A 12,223-nucleotide genomic window follows, 5' to 3' on the forward strand; every position below is an offset into this window, starting at 1 on the left:
ATCATCAACGTGGCCCCACGGTAAGGGTAACAGTGGTTAACACCTAATCCGCTCCCCTTCTAAGACAGGTATTTCACTTCCTTCGGTGGCCGGCACTTTTTTGCATGCTACCGAAATAAAACTCTCTGCACTGTTGTGATCGTCGCACCATTTGCTTGTCTATGATGGCTGTACTAGCCAGAACTTCTCTTGGCTTTACAAAGCTTAAGATTTAAACTCATAGGACAAGTGAAGAGAAGAGGAACTTTGCTATATTTTTTACTGCTTACAAGCTGACTGAGTTGGTTTCAAATGACTACAAGAGCTCCCTTATATAGACTTTTCCCACCAATGTGAAAAGACACAAATGGCCATTTAAAATACACTACAGGGGCATAGTATTTACTATAGTAACAAAAATCAAAATAAAATATTAAATAGCTTGCATCAGAACCGAACAGTTGCATGGAGGAACTGAACGGTTGCATGGAGGAGAACGCCAGTTGCTGGAATCTTCTTTCAGCATTTACTGTCTTTGAGATTGCACCGTTTTGGTTTGGTCTTCTAATACTCCCCTTCAAACCAAAACCGGCTTCATTTCGAGCATCGTTCTTAGTCATTTGAATGCATCTGTCGGTAATGCCTTTGTGAAAATATCCGCCACCTGTTTCGTAGTATGACAATGCTCTAATTTTATAGTTTTCTGCTTCACGTGATCTCTCAGAAAATGGTATCGGGTATTAATGTATTTGCTTCTTTCATGCTGAACTGGATTTTTGGCTAGTTCGATTGCCGACTTGTTATCCACATATTTGACTGTGGATCCTTCCTGTGGATGCTTCAGCTCCTTTAGTAAGTTTCTCAACCAAATTCCTTCACAAACAGTGGACGATGCTGCTACGTACTCTGTTTCACATGTGGACAGGGTGACCACACTCTACTTCTTCGAATTTCATGTGAAAGCAGTCGTTCTGAGATAGACTACATAGCTAGTGGTGCTCTTTCTTTCATCTTGGTCACCTCCCCAATCATTGTCTGAATATCTATATAGAATTGCCTCATCATTGTATGGATAGAAAAGACCGAATTCCATTGTTCCTTTGACGTACCGGAGGATTCTTTTTGCGGCTAGCCAGTGTGATTCTTTTGGTACTTCCATGTACCTACTTAGAAGTCTAACACTGTAGACGATATCCGACCTTGTGATTGTGAGGTACCTTAGGCTTTCAATCAGACTTTTGAACATAGTCGAGTCAACGCTTCTTCCTTCTCCGTCCTTTGTCAGTTTTAAGCCCGTTGCTACAGGCGTGTTTACGGCATTGCAATTGGCTATCTTGAACTTTTCAAGTAATTCCTTGGCATACTTCTTCTGAGATATATGATGCCACCATGTTGTTGCTTCACTTCAATGCCCAGAAAAAAGGACATCAGACCTTCGTCGATCATCTCGAACTCCTTAAACATAGCCTTCTTGAATTCATCAAACATCGGTCGACTGTTTCTTGTAAACAGCAAATTATCAACATACAAGTATACTATAAGCATATCGCTATGAGCATTCTTCTTGATGTAAACTGCATGCTCATATGGACATTGGGTGAAGTCATTCTCTTGAAGATAGTTGTCGATGTATGCATTCCAAACATATGGAGCTTGCTTCAACCCATAGAGGGCTTTCTTCAGTCAATACACCTTGTGTTCCTCCCTTTGCATAACAAAGCCTTCAGGTTGGTCAACATAGACCTCTTCTTCTAGAATTCCATTTAGGAATGCAGATTTTACATCCAGTTAGTAGATCATCCAACTGTGATGGGCTGGAAGGGAGATAATCATCCTCACAGTGTCAAGGCAAGCAACAGGAGCGAAGACTTCTTCATAGTCCACCCCGTACTTCTGTTTGTAGCCCTTTCCTACGAGCCTTGCCTTGTAGCGATCGATCTCGCTGTCAGCATTTCTCTTGATCTTGTACACCCACTTGACGCCAATAGTTTTCTGGCCATTAGGAAGTATAGTCAACTCCCATGTGTCATTTCTCTCAATGGCATGAATTTCTTCTTTCATAACGATTCTCCAACATTCTTCTTTTATGGCCTCTTGAAACGTCAGAGGCTCATAATCTGCATACAGGTAGAAAAGATTGACCTCTTCAGTTTGCTCATAGATGTCACTTAAGCTTTTCATTTTTATAGGTGCCATGGGTGAGGACGAGCTGGCCGAATTTTGACTTGATGGAGTCCTTTCAGGAGTGATGAAATGTACTCCTGGACTTCTGTGTACTGATGATGCGGTCGAAGAAGGTGTTGGGGGCGTTTGCTCTTGACGGTCATGCCTTTCTTCATGTTTTTCTGTTTCGACTAGAATATTTTTAGTCGATTCTTCATTGTTCCATTTCCAAGCTTCTTCCTCACTAAAGACCACATCTCTACTCACCACTACTTTATTGGTTAGTGGATTGTAGAGCTTGTAGGCTTTAGATCCTTCATTGTAGCCGATGAAGATGTATTTTTTATCACGATCATCAAGCTTCCTTCTTCTTGCTTCTGGAACTTGAGCATAGGCAACACACTCAAAAATCCTTAAGTGCGCCACGCTCTGTTTGAAGCCACTCCATGCCTCCTGTGGTGTCATATTTCTGACACTCTTGGTTAGACACCGATTGAGCAGGTAGGCAGTACATGTAACTGCCTCTGTCCAGAAGCTCTTTGGCAGGCCTTTCTCCTTCAGCATGGTCCTCGTCATGTCGAGGATGGTGCAGTTCTTCCGTTCCGCAATGCCATTCTGTTATGGCGTGTAGGCTGCAGTGTATTACTGCTTGATGCCTTGTTCCCTGCAAAAATCTCGAAATGCATTTGAGGTGTACTCTCCACCTCTGTCAGATCTGAGTACTTTAATTTTGTGACCACTTTCAACTTCAACACGAGCTTTGAAAATTTTAAAGATAGTGAAAGCAGAAGATTTTTCTTTGATGCAATACACCCAAAGTTTTCTGCTGAAATCATCAATGAAGGTAATAAAGTATTTATTACCTCCAAGAGAAGGTGTTTTAAGTGGTCCGCAAATATCAGTATGAACCAACTGAAGTAGTTCTTTTGCTCTTCTAGACACTCCACTTGGAAAGGAGTTCTTTTGTTGCTTTCCGAGTGTGCACGCCTCACACACATGTTTTGGAGCTTCAATAGCCGGCAAGCCATGCACCATGCTTGATGAGGATAAGAGTTTGAGGCCACTGAAATGGAGATGCCCGAAGCGAAGATGCCATCTCCATGAATCATTCTTCACGAGTCCATACAAACACTTCTGAACCTTTGTGTTAATATGGAGCGGAAACATGAGATTCTTCGCCATTTAGACTTGAGCCACAAGTCTCTTGTGAGCATCTCTTATAGAGAGAGAACAATTCTCCATGTGTATGACATACCCCTTCTCAAGGAGTTGGCCGATACTGAGGATGTTATTTTTCATGTTTGGTACGTAATACACAATAGAAATGTAATTTGGCTAACCATTCTTCTGATATATTTTAACTTTTCCTTTGCCTATCACGGGTACCTTTGATAAGTCTCCAAAACATACATCGCCACGAACTCCTTTTGTGAGTTCCACGAACAATTTTTTGTTACCACTCATGTAGTTGCTTGCACCCGTGTCGAGATACCACACATTTGGTCGTTTGCAAGGCTTTTCTTGTGCGAGGAGGAGTGTAGAGTCTTCTTGTTCATGGTGTGATGCTTCAGCATAGTTGGATCGTTCATCTTGATCCACTTTGCTCCAACACTCAGAGGCATAATGGCCGAATTTCTTGCAATTATGGCATTGAACGTTCTTTGTGTTTCCATGACCACGTATGAATCGGCCTCTACCATTTCCTCTTCCATGGAAACTGGTAGACTTTTGTTAATTTTGTTGATGGCTTGGATAATATCCACGCCCTTTGCCTCTTGCACGATTGCTAGTGCCACGGCCGCCTCGTTGTGTATGACCATTCTTTTGTTGTTTTAGAGTCAACTTAGACTCTAAGGCATGTTCAAGCATTGAACCAGCATTCTTTTGCATTCGTTGCTCATGCACTTGCAACGAGCCCATTAGTTCTTCAATGGACAGTTTTTCAAGGTTTTTTTATTCTTCAATCGCCACAACCACGTGCTTAAACTTGGTTGTGAGAGATCACAGTGCCTTTTCAATGACACATATGTCTTCAAAATTTTCACCATTTCTTTTTAAATTATTAATAATAACAATTAAGCGTAAGAAGTAATCAGAGATACTTTCACCTTCTTTTATGTGCGCCACTTCGAACTCGGCCCTTAGTGTTTGAAGGCGAACCCGCTTCACTCGATCAACACCCTTGAAGATGGTGCCAAGAGTATCCCAAGCTTGCTTGCTTGATGTTGATTCGGCAATCTTTTCAAAGGTTGATTCATCCAACCCTTGATAGAGGAGGAACAAAGCCTTGCTGTCTTTCTTCCTTTGATTTTTTAGAGCGGCCTCTTCTTCGTTAGTTAAGGCGGCTTCTTCCTCCATAGTGGGTTCTACATACCCATCGGTGATGATCTCCCATAGTTCTTGTGACCCGAACAACGCCTTCATTTGGATGTACCACTTTTCATAGTTGTCCTTTGATAACTAGGAACCTGCGGCTAGATTGTGCCGGCCGTCTTTTCTATTTTTTAAGGAAAGAATAATTGATTTTTTAATGAAGAGAGAGAATGATAGATGATCTAATTTTTTTTCAAACAGATTTTTTTTTTTTTTTTGGCTGAAAATACAAAACAGCTGAAATCTGATTTTTCTCGGCTGAAAAACTGCTGAAATAGCTTTATCTTTCCTTGGCTGGGAAAAACAAAAAACCACGGGCAACTTCAAGCAGCAAAAGACTTGACTTTGCAATCTGAATTTTTCCAAACAGATTTTCCTTTTTAAAACAATTTTTTTAAAAAACAGATTTGGGAGTGTCTAGACTTGAGGCCACCAATTTGCCGAAGCAACAGTCAAAACAGTCACGCAAAGAACTTGTATGGGATATCCCCATGCTTTGGGCAGAATTTGCATAGTCAAAGCCTAAATGAGGCAAAATTGACTTTGAAAGCACTGTTGGATGAACTCGTTTCAGTTAAAGAAGTTCTACTTAAAAGCGAAGCAAGAGCTAGTTGCTGTGACGAGAGACTTGAAAGATGCAGCAGCAGCTCATGAGAGCCTAAAGAAGGGGTCGTTGGAGATCACACTTGGAAGACGCTACGAAATCTCTTGATGAAATGAACAAGAATCTCTAGCCCTGATACCAGTTTGATGGCTGTATTAGTCGGAACTTCTCTTGGCTTTACAAAGCCTAAGATTTAAACTCATTGCACACGTGAAGAGAAGAGGAACTTTGCTATTTTATTTTATTTTCTTAATTCGGTGCAATCTCAAAGATAGTAAATGCTGAAAGAAGATTTCAGCAACTGGCGTTCTCCTCCATACAACCATTCAGTTCCTCCATGTGACTGATTCCAGCAACTGGCGTTCTCCTCCATGCAACCGATCAGTTCCTCCATGTGACTGTTCGGTTCTGATGCCAGTTATTTAATATTTTATTTTGGTTCTGTTACTGTAGTAAATGCTATGCCCCTGTAGCCCATTTTAAATGGGCATTTGTGTCTTTTCACATTGGTGGAAAAAGTCTATATAAGGGAGCTCTTGTAGTCGTAACCAACTCAGTCAGCTGGTAAGCAGTGAAAAATATAGCAAAGTTCTTCTTCTCTTCACGTGTCCAGTGAGTTTAAATCTTAGGCTTTGTCAAGCCAAGAGAAGATCTGGCTAATACAGCCATCAGCCTCAAACCATGCCTCCCTCGGCAATCCGTCAAATGTCCACCTGCACCATCCGCCCATGGCGTATGCTAGCACAAGTAGCCCAACAACGTTGTGAGCTGACGCCTTGGGATGTCGCTTTGCTCTCCGTCCGCTACATCCAAAAGGGTCTCCTCTTCAACAGATCCCACTTATCAGACAGTCAAGAAGAAGAGTCCATCACCGTCATCATCGACCGACTGAAACACTCCCTCTCTCACGTGCTTGCCCACTTCTCACCCCTCGCCGGCCGCCTCGTATTCGAAAACGACGGCTCTTCTTCTTCCCATGTCTTCATAGACTGTAACGAAGCAGGAGCCGAATTCATCCACGCCGTCGCTGATATAAGCGTGGCCCACCTCCTTTCCCCTATCGACGTCCATCCCATCGTCGAGTCCTTCTTCCCCCTCACCGGAGCCGTCAACTGTGACGGAATCTCTCTGCCGTTGCTTGCAGTGCAGTTAACGGAACTAACGGACGGCTTCTTCCTCGGCTGCTCTTTCAACCATGTAGTCGGTGACGGCTCTTCCTTCTGGCATTTCTTGAATTCCTGGTCTGAGATCTGCAGATCCAACATCTCGGCAGAAAATGAATCTCTCATCAATATCTCAAGCCCCCCAGTCGTCCAGCGCTGGTCTCCTTCGGAAAAACCACGTCCTGTCTACCTTCCATTTTCTCGCCCAGATGAATTTATCAAGAGAGTTTCACTTCCGCTTCTCCGCGACCGGTTCTTCCATTTCACACCACAGTCAATCGCGCGACTCAAAACGAAAGCCAACGAGGAATGCAAGACTGATAGGATCTCGTCCTTTCAGGCCTTATCTGCACACGTGTGGAGATCTGTAGTTCGTGCGAGGAACTTGCCCGCCGATCAGAGCACAAGCTGTAGGTTCTCTGTCGATAACAGATCGAGACTGAAACCGCCTCTGTCACGGGACTATCTCGGAAACTGTATTCAAGGGATTAGAGCGACGACCACAGCAGGTGAGCTGCTGGCCCACGATTTGGGGTGGGCCGCGTGGCTGGTGCACCGTTGTGTGGCGGAGCACAGTCATGATGTAGCCCGTAGCACGTACGATGCATGGTCCAGAGAGCAGTTCTTTTACAATTTGAGCAGACCGAACAACTGCGACATTCAGGTCGGGAGCTCTCCGAGGTTCAATGTGTACGGTGTGGATTTCGGATGGGGAAGGGCAGTCGCCGTACGGTGCGGCTGGGATAATAAGTTGGATGGAAAGGTAACTGCGTTTCCAGGAACAGAAGGCGGAGGGAGCATGGACCTGGAGCTCTGTCTTGCGCCGGAGGTGATGTGGGCACTCGAGACCGATAAGGAGTTCATGGATATCGTTTCTTCCGACTCTGTTATTTTAGCTGTGAAATGATTCACTAACGTCGTCTCGTCTCCGATACAATCTGCCTTCCGATGCAAGGGCACGGTTGATCGAGACCGTCGATGTGGCCCACTGTCGTCAAAATCAATGGTAATGATACGATCAAGACCGTCAATTAGGGACTATGTATTGAGTCTAGCACAAGAACATAGAAAGGCATCTTTCGTTTAGTGCGGTAGAATGTTGCCGAAACCATGTTTTCACAAACTTCGCCGCTCAGTCAAAATCATGTTTTCGTTAGATTTTGGGAAGGTTTGCTTAGCCGGCCTGCACAGCTGTACGTGGCACGTGTTAAAGACTTGATTTGTGTTCCACACGAATCCGGATCATCTAGCCCAAACATAAGGCCGGTTCGCTGCTTGTGTGCGTCTTGGCATATGAGACAAATGGGCGGCTGCAAGAAAACCCCAATGTTGTCGGACGCGGATTAGAAACTGACAGCTTGACTAGCGTGACTCCTACGGAAGTAACGCCGCCAAGTTCGGTGGAACCACCGTGATGTAGAAATGGGATTTCGTACTGAGTTACTCAGTACGCTCTTATCGTACTGAGTAAACTCAGTTGGGCCCACTGCAAATGCACGTGGTTTATCCACGCCGTCCATTCATTTTTCCAGATCATTTTATGGGTTCAACACAAAATTGATGCACATACAAAGCTCAAGTGGGCCATACCACTGGAAAAAGTAGAAGTATTGATTCCAACCGTTGAAATATTTCTAAGGCCCCAGTGATGTTTATTTGTCATCCAACCTTTTCATAAGATCAGAATGGACATGGATGAAGGGAAAACACAAATATCAGCTTGTTCTAAAACCTCTGCTGTCCCCAGGAACTTTTCAACGGTAGATGTTTAATTCACACAATTTCCGGTGGTGTGGTCCATTTGAGAATTGGATATAATCCTTTTTCTGGATGAAGCCCTAAAATTATGTTTTAAAAGAGATGGACGGAGTGGATACAATGCCTGAATGACACAGGGGCCCACGGAGTTTACTCAGTACGCTTACCGTACTGAGTTACTCAGTACGCAATCCACTTCCCATGATGTATGTATGGTTTGCACACTATTTATCCATTTATGGCATGAGATAAAGAATGGTTTGCACACTAGTTAAATCGAAATGACCCCATTACAGAAAAAGGTCGGAAGAATGAGGCCTACCGTTTAAGCGTTCCCAAATGTTTATCTTAGATCAAACGTACTGATAAGTAAAAAGACAAACATGAAAGATTGGAAAACACAAATTTCAGCCTGATCGAAGGCTTTCTTGGCCCTTAGAAATTTTTAATGGCGGGTGTCACTCTCTCCACTGTTTTATGTGGTGGGGCCCATTAGAGCTTTGGATCTGACTACTCCTCCAGCCCATGCCTTAAATTGATATCTCCAAATGGATGGATGGTATGGATGTAACATATACAGCATGGTGGGCCCCACAGAACTTGGTGACCTCACTTAATAGTAGTCTCGCTACTAAACTGGTCACTGGTTTATCCGCGTCCAACGTTGTTTCGGGTTGGCCAGTGACGTTGCCACCAGTCAGGTGGCTAGTGGAGGCGTATTGCGTCCTACCCAGACGTTAATTCATCCGGACAGGGCTATGTAGGGTGGACCACCGTGATGTAAGTGTTTTATCCACCGTGATGGTCCATAGGTCCGGTGGACCACACAAAAGGAAGGTGCATCGATAATGACACTCACCATTGAAATCTTTTCAAGGGCTACCTACGTTTATTTACCATCCAACCTAGACGTGGATGAGTTGAAAACACAAATTTAAGCTTGATCTTAAACTTCTCGGACTCCCAAGAAGTTTTTAACAGTGGAAGTTCAATATCTACTTTGTGGTCCACTTAAGATCTCAAAATGCCTCATTTTTTGTATAATACATCAAAATGATATCATAAAAACTATGAACAGAGTGGATAAAACAATTACATCACGGTGGGCTGGACGCAATCCGCGGCGAGAGGTCGGTGCTATGTAAACCACACCACGATGTCCATCATTGAAAATCTCCAGGGCCAGTGAAATGGTTATTTGACATCTAATTGGTTGATTAGGTCATGCAAACTTGAACGAAGGAAATATATATATATATAATCTTGATTCAAATTTTTGTATACTCTACTGAGTTTTTAACGGTGGCCGTTCAATCAACACTCTGCAGTCTACTTGAGATTTGGATCAACCATTTCTATGCTCATACCATAAAATGATCAAGAAGAATGGGAGAACGTCATCGATGAAATACAAATATCATGGTTAGGCCCGTAGAGCACCGACTACTGGCCATTGGCTAGTAGCAGGGTCACTAACCAATCTCTTTCCGTAACTCTGATGCTACGAGGGATTAGGTGAGGGGCACGGATTAGGTACCACCCCGGCTGCTCCGAGATCGGTACAGGGGAAGGCTTTTGAGGGCCACTGAGGGGCCAAACTGATGTATAAATTTTATCTACACCGTCCATTTATTTTTACCTATCATTTTGGTTTATAAACTCTAAAATAAAGAAGATCCAAGCTTAAGTGGACCACAAAGTTGGGATTGAATTATTACCATTGAAAAATTCTTGGAGCTACATAAGTTTTGGATCGAGATAATATTTATTTTTTTCACTTCATCCAGGTGTATAAGACTATATAAACAGGTTGGATGGAAAATAAACAACACAGCGGACCCCGAAAAGGTTTCAATAGTGGATATCCAGAGCACAGCTGCTTCCGGTGGTGTGGTCCACTTTAGACTTGGATCTGCCTTATTTTTGGTCCACTAATCTAAAATGATATGGAAAAATAAATGGACGGTGTGGATAAAATTCATACATCACGTTGTCCCCTCAGTGGCCCTCGAAGCCTCCGAACAGGCGGGGTACCTAGTCCGCGCGCTTACGTGAGACCCTGGCCTCGCCCAAGGCGTCTTCCACACTTCAGCGGCTTCTTTTCTCTTTTTTCCAAGACCTCCAGAAAAAAACGAACAAAAAAAAAAAATCGGTGTTGCCAGGGAGTTCCAAAGAAGGGCATTTTCGTCCACAAGAAATATACTTGAGACTTCAGATTTTTGATCCAGGCTGGCACGGTATTAAAAAATAAAATAAAAAACAAAATCGCCGCTGTTTCCAGGGAGGTTTGGAGTGTTTACGGCCCGCGCCACAACACCTTTTCGGACGTCTCTATCTTCTCAGGCAAGCAAGCTTCCCACCCGGAGATGCCTACGCCGGCCGTCCATCTCATCTCAACTTCCACCGTCAAACCATGCTTCTCACGACACTACCAACCACCGCAGCGGTGCAACCTAACGCCTTGGGATCTCTCCATCCTCTCCGTTCACTACATCCAAAAGGGCCTCCTCTTCTACAGACCTAACTCATCAGACGGCCAAGAACAAGAAGGGCTCACAATCACCACCATCATCGAACGACTCAAGCACTCCCTCTCTCACGCGATCGCTCACTTCTACCCCCTCGCCGGCCGCCTCGTGACGGAGATGGATCCCTCCTCTTCCTTCATTCACATCTTCATAGACTGCAACGACGCAGGAGGTGAGTTCATTCACGCCGCCGCTGATATGACTGTTGCTAACGTCCTCTCCCCTCCAGACGTGCCTCCCATCGTCCGTTCTTTCTTCCCTCTCACCGGAGCCGTCAATCACGACGGCCACTCCCTTCCATTGTTCGCTGTGCAGCTTACGGAGCTCATCGATGGCTTCTTTCTAGCATGCTCGTTCAACCACGTCGTTGGCGACGGCTCTTCTTTCTGGCATTTCTTCAATTCCTGGTCCGAGATCTCTAGAAAATCGATACCATTAGAAAGCGACCATGTCGAGATCACACGGCCACCAGTCATCGCACGTGACTTTATCCACGACGTCGAAAAATCTCCCGTCCGACTACATTTCTCCCACCCTGACGAATTCATCGATAGATTTTCGCTCCCACCACTCCGGGAGAGGTTCTTCCATTTCGCAGCTGAGTCGATAGCTAGGCTGAAAGCTAAGGCCAACGAAGAACAGAAGACGGGTAACAAGATCTCATCCTTCCAGGCCTTGATGGCCCACCTATGGAGATCGATGACGCGGGCCCGAAGATTGCCTGATGATCTGACTACATGCTGCAGGTACGCTATCGACAATAGATCGAGGTTGGATCCGCCTCTGTCACGTGACTACTTTGGTAATTGCATCCAATCCAAACCTGTGACGGCCACCGTGGGGGAGTTGCTTGCCAACGGCCTCGGATGGGCAGCGTGGTTGTTGCACGATAGCGTGGTGAGCCACAGCGACGCTACCGCGCGCCAGGCGTACCGAGCTTGGATCGAAGCGCCATTCGTTTACAGTCTTAGGATATTGGATGCTGGGGCGGTGGTGATAGGGAGCTCGCCAAGGTTTGACGTGTACGGTGTGGATTTCGGATGGGGAAAGGCTGTAGCGGTTAGGAGCGGTCAGGATAACAAGTTTGATGGGAGGGTGATAGCATTCCCTGGTAGAGAAGGGGGCGGAAGCGCTGATATGGAGATCTGTCTTGCGCCGGAGGTGATGAGCGCACTCGAGTCGGATGAAGATTTCATGGATGCCGTCTCTCCTACAAACGAAAGAGACACGGTGGGCCCCACAGCATCACAACCCACAGCAGTGCAATTGGATGGCGTTCTTTGACCTCTACACCGATTGATTAGCCGTCGTTTGTCGCGACTCAGGATCACCATCATCCGTCGCCTTATCCACGCCTCACGATGAGACGTTACCTGCTGATCCCAATCGACCGTACACGTTCTCGGTCGACATGCGGAGGCTTTTCAGGTGTTGTCAGGTGTTCCGTTTCTAAATGCATTATGCCGTACCAGCTGTCACTGTTATTGTAATGTGTCGTTTGGCACCATGGATAGGATGGATTTGAGTGGTTCCAAATCTTCTGTTGTTTGGCGGCATCTTGATAGTTTATGTTTGGATGGATGTTGGTAGCCTGTGTTCAGATGAATGTCAACGTGAATAACATAGAATATGGTGAAGAATATGATGGAATATAC

At 44.9% G+C, this 12,223-nt stretch overlaps 2 protein-coding genes across 2 annotated transcripts; both read left to right on the forward strand.

The window, feature by feature from the left end:
- The first annotated feature begins 5,833 nt into the window (after window positions 1-5,833).
- LOC131241036 (uncharacterized acetyltransferase At3g50280-like) lies at window positions 5,834-7,249 on the forward strand. The gene has a single exon (XM_058239653.1). It carries the CDS (start codon window positions 5,855-5,857, stop codon window positions 7,187-7,189), a length of 1,335 nt encoding a protein of 444 aa, XP_058095636.1. The 5' UTR covers window positions 5,834-5,854; the 3' UTR covers window positions 7,190-7,249.
- Window positions 7,250-10,211: 2,962 nt separating this feature from the next.
- Window positions 10,212-12,019, forward strand: LOC131241037 (uncharacterized acetyltransferase At3g50280-like). The gene has a single exon (XM_058239654.1). It carries the CDS (start codon window positions 10,407-10,409, stop codon window positions 11,850-11,852), a length of 1,446 nt encoding a protein of 481 aa, XP_058095637.1. The 5' UTR covers window positions 10,212-10,406; the 3' UTR covers window positions 11,853-12,019.
- The last annotated feature ends 204 nt before the right edge of the window (window positions 12,020-12,223 follow it).

Source organism: Magnolia sinica, chromosome 3 (assembly GCF_029962835.1).
Source record: "Magnolia sinica isolate HGM2019 chromosome 3, MsV1, whole genome shotgun sequence".
Classification (NCBI taxonomy): Eukaryota; Viridiplantae; Streptophyta; class Magnoliopsida; order Magnoliales; family Magnoliaceae; genus Magnolia; species Magnolia sinica.